Below are 13,511 nucleotides of genomic sequence, written 5' to 3'. Positions count from 1 at the left end.
AGCTTCTGTCACCCAGGAGCAGATTCTGCGGCAATATTCACCCAGGGCCTGGGAACTCAGGTAATCTCCCCGAGGCTGTCATGCAGAACAATCATTAGCGCACATTCCAGTGTGGAGGAACAGTGGGGGGGTCTGTCAATGGAGTGGGACACTCAGGGACACAGTCTGCAGCAACTGGAGCAGCTTACCTGGAGTGAATAAATTAGTTGAACCGTCACTCCCAGCAAGAGTATTAGAATTGCACTGGCACTTTCCCCTCCAGTGACCACAAGAATGTGGAGAAATATCAGAGCTGGGTTTGAGAGGGGGGGGGGGTGTACCACCGCATCATATTTACCTCAGTGAACGTGCTGACAAACAATGACAGACCCACATTGCTTTTTAAATAGGAGCTCCAACATCCAGCGTTGTTACTTTGGGTAAATATTTTTCTTGTGTTTTATATGATTGCTTTATTGTTTAGAAGCAATGCTGTGTTCTCATCCGGGTCAAGTTTTGTCAAATACACTCAGCTTTCACTTTAAAGTTCTGAGTGACACGGTCCTCAGACTATCTCTCACACCCCAATCATAAACCTTTCTCTGCTATGCTCCTCTATCATTACAAGGCTCTCTCTCTCAGTTATAACTACCTCTTTCTTACACCGGAGAGTAAAGTTCTGTTACAATAGACACTCTCTTACAAGGGCTTGCAGGTAGCCCAGTTCTAAAACATATCCCTCTTTTCATGGGAAGGTGACTGGCGTCAGGTTGGCAGGAGTATACTTTGCAACCAGCTGTTCCTTTGCATCTTCTTCAGGGTGTTGCTGTTACTCAATGTCATTGAGATAGAGGATCAGCCATGATCGCATTGAATGGCGGAGCAGGCTCAAAGGGCCGAATGGCCTATCCTTGTGGGGAGTTGGTGGTGTAGTGGCATCGTCGCTGGTCTAGTAACCCAGGGTAGTGCTCTGGGGACCCAGGTTCGAATCCCACCAGGGCTTGATGGTGGAATTTGAATTTTTTAAAAATCTGGAATTAAAAGTCTAATGATGACCACGAAACCATTGTCAATTGTGGTAAAACAAAACCCCCATCTGGTTCATTAATGCCCTTTAGGGAAGGAAATCTGCTGTCCTTACCCGGTCTGGCTGGCATGTGACTCCAGACCCACAGCAATGTGGTTGACTCTTAGCTGCTCTCAGGAGGGATGGGCAATAAATGCTGGCCCAGCCAGCTACGCCCACATCCCATAAACGAATAAAGAAAACACTTCCTACTCCTCGTTTCTATGTTTATCTGGTTACCTGTGGCTTTAATCTCCATGCGAGCCTCTACGAGAAGGTGCAGCACACAACAGTCCACCTCAGTCCTTGAGAACTCTGCTGGATTATAGGGCATTATAACCACCAAACTGACTGATCCAGGCACCTTCAGTTTGTTAAAAGAGTACTTAAAATATTCTATTGTTATATTGTAACCCTGGCTAACTGAGAACCTGGGGACAGTCTAGTTACGATACTGCAGGCATCGCCAGTGTGCGGCAGGTTTAATGAACTACCCTCACCAGCCCACCTTGTGGTCACTGTGCAGTCTTTTGCTAATTAAGTACCCATTTGTACTGAACTTCGGGGGAGATTTATTCTTTGTCCACGAGGGAGACTGGGATGAGATGGTCCGAATGTATTTCAGACTGGACCCTCACAACCAACAGACGGAGGGAACGCTGAGCCCATCAGCGTGGGCCGCATTCAAATCCAGAGGTGGAAAACTGTTCACGGTGACTCCCAGTGGGCACTCATTCCCAGTGTGGCCTGACTCCCAGCAGAGACCCGCTGTCAGGTGAGATATATTGCCGGTGGAGACTCACTCCCAGTAGTAACTTACTTCAGGCGGGGCCTAATGTGGGGTTTTAGTGTCCTAATCACTGGCATCAGGGCCTTTGGTTGTTGGGGAAGAGTGGATTGGAAGCTACAAGACCCAAGAATAGCTGGGCGGGGAAACTAATTCAAAATCGAGCAATACCTCTCCATCTTCTTCAATTAATTCCCTTGTCCAGAGACACGTATGGATCCTCTAATCTCAGGATCCCGTCACAAGATTCAGTGCCCGATTTCTTCAAGTTCCTCTCTCTCTCTCTCTCTCTCTGCTTTGTCGCCTAAAGGCCTCTGGCAGGGGCAACTGAGGGTAGTGGCCTCATTGACCAGAAATACTAAAATTGGGCCTACTCAAGGTGCAGGTACGCTGATGTAAGTTGAGAAACCCTAGGAACTACTGTGCCGCTAGGTACAGCTGGTCTTCACCACTATTTCCCATTCACCGTGTGTGAGAACCGAGTGTCCCCCAAGGTACAACAGAGTGGGGAAATCTACCCCACTGGGTGAACCCAATGTTGTATCCAGTGCCTCAAGTAGAAACTGTCCTGTAGGTGAATGAAAACGCAGAAACGTGAAAGAAAGTAAAGCAATCCCCCCAGCCTTTCACTGTGGACTAATCAGAATCAGGTACAAGAGATGTCCCAGTTTGACAGAAGGGATTCTCGGCAACAAAAATAAATGGGCTTAGAATGTAAACTGATTTCAACACATTGAGCTGCGTGGTTCTTATTTCAGACGGGGATGCATCAAAGTGGTCTACACTGCTTGAGTAGGAGCAAGCACCTGTAATCCAATTGGATAACAACCCGACAGGTTTGAGGTTGTAGAGGGGAAAAGAACATCCGCTCACTTTCCTTTTTAGCTTTATTCCCACCCGTGCCTGAATAAGGGAGGAGGGATTTGCTATGTAGGGCAACTTATTTTTCCTTTTATTTCAGTTCTCCGGTAATCAATGCTGCCGGCTAAGAACTCCTAAACCAAGGAACGCCGGGACCTCCATCAATTCAGAGAGGGACATCTTTCAGGGAAAATCTTCCTCCTGAATCCAAAGGAATTGGGAGCTGCAAATTCTCCCGGACTCGAGGAACAGACAGAGTAAAATACATCTCATTGAGATTTCAGAAGCAGAACCAAAATATGGATAACAAGGTAAAAAATACAGTTTTTACTTTTGTTTAAAATCAAACCCTTTTTATCTTATTCACATTGCTTTCTATTAGTTACTAATCAATGCAGAATTAATCCAGAGTATTTTGGGACAGCTCTTACCGATAGCTCTATTAACCCTCTGAGGAATATTGGGCTCGAATTTTAATAGTCAAATATATCAAAGTGAAATACTAAAATGTCCTTACTTCCTTTAATGCTGCATTTCAGTATTTAATATTGAAAGTCAACAATCACATTTGTAAAGGGTTATAAACAAAATGAGTCACGGGATTAGTTAATCAGGACACCTGCAGCAGAAAGATCTGTTAATCAGGACACCTGCAACAGAAAGATCTGTTAATCAGGACACGTGCAGCAGAGAATCTGTTAATCAAGATACCTGCAGCAGAAGGATCTGTTAATCAGGACACCTGCAGCAGAAAGATCTGTTAATCAGGACACCTGCAGCGAGAGGATCTGTTAATCAGGACACCTGCAGTAGAAAGATCTGTTAATCAGGACACCTGCAGCGGAAAGATCTGTTAATCAGGACACCTGCAGCAGAAAGATCTGTTAATCAGGACATCTGCAGCAGAGGATCTGTTAATCAGGACACCTGCAGCAGAAAGATCTGTTAATCAGGACACCTGCAGCAGAAGGATCTGTTAATCAGGACATCTGCAGCAGAGGATCTGTTAATCAGAACACACGCAGAGAGGATCTGTTAATCAGGACACCTGCAGCAGAGAATCTGTTAATCAGGCCACCTGCAGCAGAGGATCTGTTAATCAGGACACTTGCAGCAGAAAGATCTGTTAATCAGGACATCTGCAGCAGAGGATCTGTTAATCAGGACACATGCAGCAGAGGATCTGTTAATCAGGACACCTGCAGCAGAAAGATCTGTTAATCAGGACACCTGCAGCAGAAGGATCTGTTAATCAGGACATCTGCAGCAGAGGATCTGTTAATCAGGACACCTGCAGCAGAAAGATCTGTTAATCAGGACACCTGCAGCAGAAGGATCTGTTAATCAGGACATCTGCAGCAGAGGATCTGTTAATCAGAACACACGCAGAGAGGATCTGTTAATCAGGACACCTGCAGCAGAGAATCTGTTAATCAGGCCACCTGCAGCAGAGGATCTGTTAATCAGGACACCTGCAGCAGAAAGATCTGTTAATCAGGACATCTGCAGCAGAGGATCTGTTAATCAGGACACATGCAGCAGAGGATCTGTTAATCAGGACACATGCAGCAGAAGGATCTGTTAATCAGGACCCATGCAGAGAGGATCTGTTAATCAGGACACATGCAGCAGAGGATCTATTAATCAGGACACATGCAGCAGAAGGATCTGTTAATCAGGACACATGCAGCAGAGGATCTGTTAATCAGGACACCTGCAGCAGAGGATCTGTTAATCAGGACACCTGCAGCAGAGGATCTGTTAATCAGGACATATGCAGTGGAGGATCTGTTAATCAGGACACCCGCAGCAGAGGATCTGTTAATCAGGCCACCTGCAGCAGAACGATCTGTTAATCAGGACACCTGCAACAGAGAATCTGTTAATTAGGACACCTGCAGTGAGAGGATCTGTTAATCAGGACACCTGCAGCAGAAAGATCTGTTAATCAGGGCACATGCAGCAGAGGATCTGTTAATCAGGACACATGCAGCAGAGGATCTGTTAATCATGCCACCTGCAGCAGAGGATCTGTTAATCAGGACACCTGCAGCGGAAAGATCTGTTAATCAGGACACATGCAGCAGAGGATCTGTTAATCAGGACACATGCAGCAGAAAGATCTGTTAATCAGGACACGTGCAGCAGAGGATCTGTTAATCAGGACACATGCAGCAGAGGATCTGTTAATTAGGACACCTGCAGCAGACAATCTGTTCATCAGGACACCTGCAGCAGAGGATCTGTTAATCAGGAGCAGGGACAGGAATGGTTGTTGCAGGTTCCGGGGTTTAGGTGTTTTAGTAAGCTCAGAGAAGGGGGCAAAAGAGGGGGAGGTGTGGCGCTGCTAGTCAAGGACAGTATTACGGTGGCGGAAAGGATGCTAGATGGAGACTCTTCTTCCGAGGTAGTATGGGCTGAGGTTAGAAACAGGAAAGGAGAGGTCACCCTGTTGGGAGTTTTCTATAGGCCACCTAATAGTTCTAGGGATGTAGAGGAAAGGATGGCGAAGATGATTCTGGAAAAGAGCGAAAGTAACAGGGTAGTTGTTATGGGAGACTTTAACTTTCCAAATATTGACTGGAAAAGATATAGTTCGAGTACATTAGATGGGTCGTTCTTTGTACAATGTGTGCAGGAGGGTTTCCTGATACAATATGTTGACAGGCCAACAAGAGGCGAGGCCACATTGGATTTGGTTTTGGGTAATGAACCAGGCCAGGTGTTAGATCTGGAGGTAGGTGAGCACTTTGGAAACAGTGACCATAATTCGGTGACCTTTACATTAGTGATGGAAAAGGATAAGTATACCCCGCAGGGCAAGAGTTATAGCTGGGGGAAGGGCAATTATGATGCCATTAGACATGACTTAGGATGTGTAGGTTGGAGAAGTAGGCTGCAAGGTTTGGGCACACTGGATATGTGGAGCTTGTTCAAGGAACAGCTATTGCGTGTTCTTGATAAGTACGTACCAGTCAGGCAGGGAGGAATGGGTAGAGCGAGGGAACCGTGGTTTACCAAAGAAGTGGAATCTCTTGTTAAGAGGAAGAAGGAGGCCTATGTGAAGATAAGGCGTGAAGTTTCAGTTGGGGCGCTTGATAGTTACAAGGAAGCGAGGAAGGATCTAAAGAGAGAGCTAAGACGAGCAAGGAGGGGACATGAGAAGTCTTTGGCAGGTAGGATCAAGGAAAACCCAAAAGCTTTCTATAGGTATGTCAGGAATAAAAGAATGACTAGGGTAAGAGTAGGGCCAGTCAAGGACAGTGGTGGGAAGTTGTGTGTGGAGGCTGAGGAGATAAGCGAGATACTAAATGAATACTTTTCGTCAGTATTCACTCAAGAAAAAGATAATATTGTGGAGGAGAATGCTGAGACCCAGGCTATTAGAATAGATGGCATTGAGGTGCGTAGGGAAGAAGTGTTGGCAATTCTGGACAAAGTGAAAATAGATAAGTCCCCGGGGCCTGATGGGATTTATCCTAGGATTCTCTGGGAAGCCAGGGAAGAGATTGCTGAGCCTTTGGCTTTGATTTTTATGTCATCATTGGCTACAGGAATAGTGCCAGAGGATTGGAGGGTAGCAAATGTGGTCCCTTTGTTCAAGAAGGGGAGTAGAGATAACCCCGGTAACTATAGGCCGGTGAGCCTCACGTCTGTTGTGGGTAAAGTCTTGGAGAGGATTATAAAAGATACGATTTATAATCATCTAGATAGGAGTAATATGATTAGGGATAGTCAGCATGGTTTTGTGAAGGGTAGGTCATGCCTCACAAACCTTATCGAATTCTTTGAGAAGGTGACTGAACAGGTAGATGAGGGTAGAGCAGTTGATGTGGTGTATATGGATTTCAGTAAAGCATTTGATAAGGTTCCCCATGGTCGGCTATTGCAGAAAATACGGAGGCTGGGGATTGAGGGTGATTTAGAGATGTGGATCAGAAATTGGCTAGTTGAAAGAAGACAGAGGGTGGTGGTTGATGGCAAATGTTCAGAATGGAGTTCAGTTACGAGTGGCGTACCACAAGGATCTGTTCTGGGGCCGTTGCTGTTTGTCATTTTTATAAATGACCTAGAGGAGGGCACAGAAGGTTGGGTGAGTAAATTTGCAGACGACACTAAAGTCGGTGGAGTTGTAGACAGTGTGGAAGGATGTTGCAGGTTACAGAGGGACATAGATAAGCTGCAGAGCTGGGCTGAGAGGTGGCAAATGGAGTTTAATGTAGAGAAGTGTGAGGTGATTCACTTTGGAAAGAAAAACAGGAATGCGGAATATTTGGCTAATGGTAAAATTCTTGGCAGTGTGGATGAGCAGAGGGATCTCGGTGTCCATGTACATAGATCCCTGAAAGTTGCCACCCAGGTTGATAGGGTTGTGAAGAAGGCCTATGGTGTGTTGGCCTTTATTGGTAGAGGGATTGAGTTCCGGAGCCATGAGGTCATGTTGCAGCTGTACAAAACTCTGGTACGGCCGCATTTGGAATATTGCGTACAGTTCTGGTCGCCTCATTATAGGAAGGACGTGGAAGCTTTGGAACGGGTGCAGAGGAGATTTACCAGGATGTTGCCTGGTATGGAGGGAAAATCTTATGAGGAAAGGCTGATGGACTTGAGGTTGTTCTCGTTAGAGAGAAGAAGGTTAAGAGGTGACTTAATAGAGGCATACAAAATGATCAGAGGGTTAGATAGGGTGGACAGTGAGAGCCTTCTCCCGCGGATGGAGGTGGCTAGCACGAGGGGACATAGCCTTAAATTGAGGGGTAATAGATATAGGACAGACGTCAGAGGTAGGTTTTTTACGCAAAGAGTGGTGAGGCCGTGGAATGCCCTACCTGCAACAGTAGTGACCTCGCCAACATTGAGGGCATTTAAAAGTTTATTGGATAAGCATATGGATGATAATGGCATAGTGTAGGTTAGATGGCCTTTAGTTTTTGACTTCCCATGTCGGTGCAACATCGTGGGCCGAAGGGCCTGTACTGCGCTGTATCGTTCTATGTTCTATGTTCTATGTAGAACACCTGCAACAGAAAGATCTGTTAATCAGGACACTTGCAGCAGAGGATCTGTTAATCAGGACACCTGCAGTGGGAGGATCTGTTAATCAGGAGACATGCAGCAGAGGATCTGTTAATCAGGACACATGCAGCAGAGGATCTGTTAATCAGGACACATGCAGCAGAGGATCTGTTAATCAGGACACATGCAGAGAGGATCTGTTAATCAGGACACATGCAGCAGAGGATCTGTTAATCAGGATACATGCAGCAGAAGGATCTGTTAATCAGGACACATGCAGCAGAGGATCTGTTAATTAGGACACATGCAGAGAGGTTCTGTTCATCAGGACTCCTGCAGCAGAGGATCTGTTAATCAGGCCACCTGCAGCAGAGGATCTGTTAATCAGGCCACCTGCAGCAGAGGATCTGTTAATCAGGCCACCTGCAGCAGAAAGATCTGTTAATCAGGACACATGCAGCGGGAGGTAATCAGGAGACCTGCAGCTGAAGGATTTGGTTCCTTTTTTTTGTTACGACTGATCTGAATTAGCAGAACCGATTAAAATTGATCTAAGACAATGGAAATATTTTGTTGTCCTTGAAACAATCCGGATATAAATATGAAGCAACCATTTCTATTTGAAAGCTGGATAAGATTCTCGCAACTAGTTGGATTTAAGGACACAGTCACCTCATGTGTCATACTTGACTAAATACTCAAGCAAGACGCTTTGAATCCTCATAGAGCCGAGTGCTCAGCTCTTGAGGGATCTTGTTAAATGGGAAACAAATCAGTATTTCCTCCATTTCTCGGTGTTAATGCAAGGGTTTATCTTTTTGGGAAGTCTTGGGAAGCCTTGCCTGCAGGGCATTTGCAGGAGATGTGCTTTTCATATCTGTGCTTTCTTGGTGTGACTTTGCCTGTGTTTGGGACAATACACCTTGGAGGGTTGAGGCAATTCTTTTGACTTTTGTCTTGAGCCAGGAGATAGGATGGGGCAGGAGAGGTACAACAATGGTGATAACATGTCAGGTGGGATTGTACCTGACAGCAGTCTGAGCTGCTGTCTCACGTCACACAACACTGATTGAATATGTTATTATAACCAGGAACTGCAGTTAGAAACATTATTTTATAGTTTTTGCATTGATGCGTAAACACAGTCGTGCGTGTCCAAGTTCTGATAAATGCTGGTGTTATTTTTGGTGAATTTTCCATTCTCAGGTTCTACCATCATTCACCTGAAGCGGTTCTCCGGTTAGAGGAAAACGGGTGATTTTTAGCTCCTGCGTGCCATTTGGGTGGTGGGGTCATGGGGTGAAGGGGTCATAGGGCAGAGGGGGAGGGGCTCGGCAGCAAGGACAGAAGACACCACTTCCCATGCCGGGTCCCTTGAACAGGCTGTTATGTAAGGAGCCGAGGGCCAGCGTCCGCACAAATAACATCAGCTCAGAATACTTTGCTCTCCACCGTGGGACTAGGCCGGGATGTCCTATGTCCCCTCTCCGCTGTTTGCACTCGCGATTGAGCCATTGGCCATTGCATTAAGAAGTTCAGGGGTATGGAAAGTGATAGTGCAGGGGGTATAGAGATAGGGTGTCCTTATATGCCGGTGACTTGTTATTATACCTGTCGGAACCAAGTGTGTCAATAGGGGCAATACTGGAGCTGCTTCAGGTGTTTGGGCCTTTCTCAGGGTACAAATTAAATCTAGACAAGAGTGAATATTTTGTGGTGTCTCGGCCAGGGGTGGGGGCAGGGACGGGGGTTGCCATTCTGTAAGGCAGGGACTCACTTTAGATACCTGGGGGTGCAGGTTGTTCGAGATGGGGTGCTCCGTAGGTACAACATTTCTAGTTTGGTGGGGAGGGTGAAAACTGATCTGGCAAGGTCGGGTACAGGCGGCAAAAATCAATGTGCTGCCGCGATTTCTGTTTATTTTTCAATGCCTGCCAATTTTCCTGCCAAAGGCATTTTTTAGAGCGATTGAAGGGATGATTACCTCGTTCATATGGGGAGGGAAGGTGGCCAGAATTAAAAAGGTGCTACTACAGAGGGGAAGGCAGGCAGGGGGTTTGGGTCTTCCGAACCTGATGTATTATTGCTGGACGGCGAATGTGGAGAAGGTGCGGAGCTGGGTCAGAGGGGTTGATTCCCAATGGAGGAGAAGGGAGGAGAGTTTGGGTAGGGGGATTGAAGGCACTAGCGACAGCGTCGCTCCCGACAGCCCCAGGGAGATACTCAGAGAGTCCGGTAGTAATAGCTTTGTTGAGAATTTGGAGGCAGTTTCGACAGCACTTCGGGTTGGGGGCAGGGTCAAGGGAAATGCCGATTCGGGGGAACCATAGATTTGAGCCAGGGAAGTGGGATGGAAATTTTCGAAGATGGGAGGAGAAAGGAATTAGGACACTAAAAGATTTGTTTCTTGGGGGTCAGTTTGCAGGATTGAAGGAACTGGGAGTGAAGTATGGGCTGGAGCAGGGGGAAATATTTAGAGATGTGCAGGATGAAAACTTTGCCAGAAAGGAGATATAGAGCTTCCCAGTAGAGCCGGCTTCCAAATTGCTGGAGGAGGTGATGACGACAGGGGGACTGGAGAAGGGGGCAGTATCGGCAGTTTACGTGGCTATTTTGGAGGAGGAGAAGGCGCCGCTGGAAGGGATCAGGCAAAGTGGGAGGAAGAGTTGGGAGAGGGTATGGAGGAGGGGTTCTAATGTGAGGTGCCCCGGGAGGTGAACGCCTCCACCTTGTGTGTGAGGTTGGGGCTGATACAGCTGAAGGTGGTGTATAGAGCACACCTCACGAGGGCGAGGATGAGCCGGCTCTTTGAGGGGGTAGAAGATGTGTGTGAATGTTGCGGGGGGTGGGGGGGTGGGGTGGGGGGGTGGGGTTGGGGGGGGGGGGGGGTGCACAAACCACATCCATATGTTTTGGTCCTGTCCAAAGCTGGAAGATTACTGGAAGGACGTGTTTCGGATAATCTCTAAAGTGGTGCACGTGAAACTGGACCCGGGCCCTTGGGAGGCCATATTCGGAGTGTCGGACCAGCCGGGGTTGGAAACGGGTGCGGAGGCAGATGTTGTAGCCTTCGCCAAGTTGATTTCCCGAAGGAGGATCCTGTTCGGGTGCAGATCATCCTCTCTACCCTGTGCCCTGTCTTGGCGGGGGGGGGGGGGGACCTGCTGGAATTCTTGACGCTTGAAAAGCTGCACTAGGGCAGCACGGTAGCATAGTGGTTAGCACAATTGCTTCACAGCTCCAGGGTCCCAGGTTCGATTCCTGCCTTGGGTCACTCTCTGTGCGGAGTCTGCACGTTCTCCCCGTGTGTGCGTGAGTTTCCTCCGGGTGCTCCGGTTTCCTCCCACAGTCCAAAGATGTACAGGTTAGGTGGATTGGCCATGCTAAATTGCCCTTAGTGTCTAAAATTGTCCTTCGTGTTGGGTGAGATTACTGGGTTATGGGGATAGGATGGAGGTGTGGGCTTGGGTAGGGTGCTCTTTCCAAGAGCCGGTGCAGACTCGATGCCCTCCTTCTGCACTGTAAATTCTATGATTCTATGAAAAGGTCAAATTTGAACTGAGGGGAAAGATGGAGGGATTCTACAATTCATTGGCATTATTCATTATGCACTTTCGAGAAGTGGATCACATCGAACATTAGCGGGGTTGGGGGTTGGTAGGGTTGGGGGAGGGGGTCTGTATGTGTTAATGGTGACTATGGGTGGTTCCTGATTCCTCTTTGTCATATGCCTATGTTAACATGCGGGCTAATGTTTGGGGGTTTGGTGGGATGATGGGATCGCTGTTACTGATATGGGGATTGACATTACATTTGTTACTGATTATTGTTTATTGTTGGTTGTATATTTGGGAGAAAATGCGAAGAAGGAATAGAATAAAAACATTTTAAAAAAAAAAGAAGCTATCTATCTCTGTCTTATAGAGACTCAGTGATTTGACCTCCACAGCCTTCTGTGACAAAGTGTACCACAGATTCACCACCCTCTGGCTGAAGAAACCCCTCCTCATCTCTGTTTTAAAGGATTGTCCCTTTAGTCTGAGATTGTGGCCTTGGGTTCTAGTTTTTCCTACAAGTGGAATCATCCTGTCCACGTTCACTCGATCAAAGTTTGATAGAGTTCTATACTTTGGTCACTGAGAGATAGACAGCTGAACTTTGACCCCGGGATTATTGTGACAGAACTCTGCAAACCCAGTCAACTAAATATTGTGAGACACAAAATGTGGTATCCCTTAGTTTTCAAGGCATTCTGAAGAAAATGAAATATTCCAGGGAACGTTCCATTATATGGGATATTAAGTCGCAAAAATTGGCCCTTTTCTTTCGTTCTTTCTCTGATTCCCTTATCAGTATATTTTTTATAGAGGTGTTCTAGAAATTCTCTATGTATCCATGGAACAGCTGTATTTCATGGCTTTATAGAAACCTGGTGAGTTATTATACGGTCTTGTTTGTATTTGTTCAGAATCTCAGTAGTTTTTTTTGTGTAGTTGTTCACTGTTATCAACTCGGGTGGGAACGGGGAAAATGGGGATAATACTCTAGGGAAAGTGAAGCAGTAAGAAAGCAGCAAAGTGCAAGGAATGTCATGGAATGGGAAAACGGAAAAGGATCCAAGCATTGAAATTCCCGGGCAGCACGGTTGCACAGTGGTTAGCATTGCTGCCCAGGGCGCTGAGGACCTGGGTTTGAATCCCAACCCTGGGCCACTGTCCGTGTGGAGTTTGCACGTTCTCCTCGTGTCTGCGTGGGTTTCACCCCCACAACCCAAAGATGTGCAGGATAGGCCACGCTAAATTGCCCCTTAATTGGAAAAATAATTGGGTGCTCTAAATGTTTTTAAAAAGCATTGAAATTCCCACCCCAATTTGCCAAAAGTATCACCAGGGTGGCACGGTAGCAGAGTGCTAAGCACTGCTGCCTCACAGTGCCAGGGACTTGGGTTCAATTCTGGCCTTGGATGACTGTCTGTGTGGAGTTTGCACTTCCACCCCATGTCTATGTGGGTTGGCTCCTCTTTCCTCTTACAGTCCAAAGATGTGCAGGTTAGTTGGGTTGGCCATGCTAAATTGCCCCTTAGTGTCCAAAAAGTGGGGTTTGGGGTTGCGGGGATAGGGTGGGGGAGTGGGCCTAAGTTAGGGTGCTCTTTCAGAGATCTGAGGAGACTCGATGGGCTGAATGGCCTCCTTTTGCCTCCTCGGAATCCTATGCTTGATACATTGTTGTGTGTGACTCTTGAGGTGGTTGATAAAAGGTTGCTGGTTGGCAAAGATTTCCGTTTGCACTTGGAACATCGCTAATATTTTGGATTGCGTGTGTGAAGGGGATTACTGGGTGGGGGGATGGGGGGGGACCAACATTTCACCCCATTTTCGGCCAGTGTAATGAGATGACACTTTACCAATCATTCCACTGTTACATCACACCATTGCGTCATTGGGCCGTTGTGCAGTTGCACCATCTTCAAAGATGAACTTGAACATAATTATTAAACAGGAGAAAGAACTGGATCGAACCAGGAACTGTTTTGGCCCAGATCAATTACTGTAGCCAAAATGCGTCTCACTTTTGAAGTATCCAATTCAGATCAAATTGAACATCAGATCATGTCTCCACCTGTATTTCATTCATTGACTGACGATGGCAGTGGGCAAGAGGGTAGGCATCATTAAGAATAAAAGTCTAAATCTTTGTGACTTAAAAAAGCTGAACAATATGGTTCCCAATCCAAAGTACTCTCCCTAACAGCAAAACGGATACCAGGGTGATTCTGAAGTTCAGAGCCAAGTGAGTTATTGC

General features: G+C 46.7%; 1 protein-coding gene across 1 annotated transcript in view; it reads left to right on the top strand.

Annotated features, from left to right (window-relative positions):
* The first annotated feature begins 330 nt into the window (after positions 1 to 330).
* The window catches only part of myo1ha (myosin IHa), a 216,831-nt gene continuing 203,650 nt past the window's right edge, over positions 331 to 13,511 (top strand). The window contains exons 1-2 of the mRNA XM_038815345.1: positions 331 to 419; positions 2,794 to 3,004. Of these exons, the coding sequence (XP_038671273.1) occupies positions 2,993 to 3,004 (12 nt within the window). The 5' untranslated portion in view covers positions 331 to 419; positions 2,794 to 2,992. The remainder of the gene's footprint in view (positions 420 to 2,793; positions 3,005 to 13,511) is intronic.

This window comes from Scyliorhinus canicula, chromosome 1, assembly GCF_902713615.1.
Source record: "Scyliorhinus canicula chromosome 1, sScyCan1.1, whole genome shotgun sequence".
Taxonomy (NCBI): domain Eukaryota; kingdom Metazoa; phylum Chordata; class Chondrichthyes; order Carcharhiniformes; family Scyliorhinidae; genus Scyliorhinus; species Scyliorhinus canicula.
Note: the sequence above shows the minus strand (reverse complement) of the source record. Positions and strands in the feature narration are given on the sequence as shown.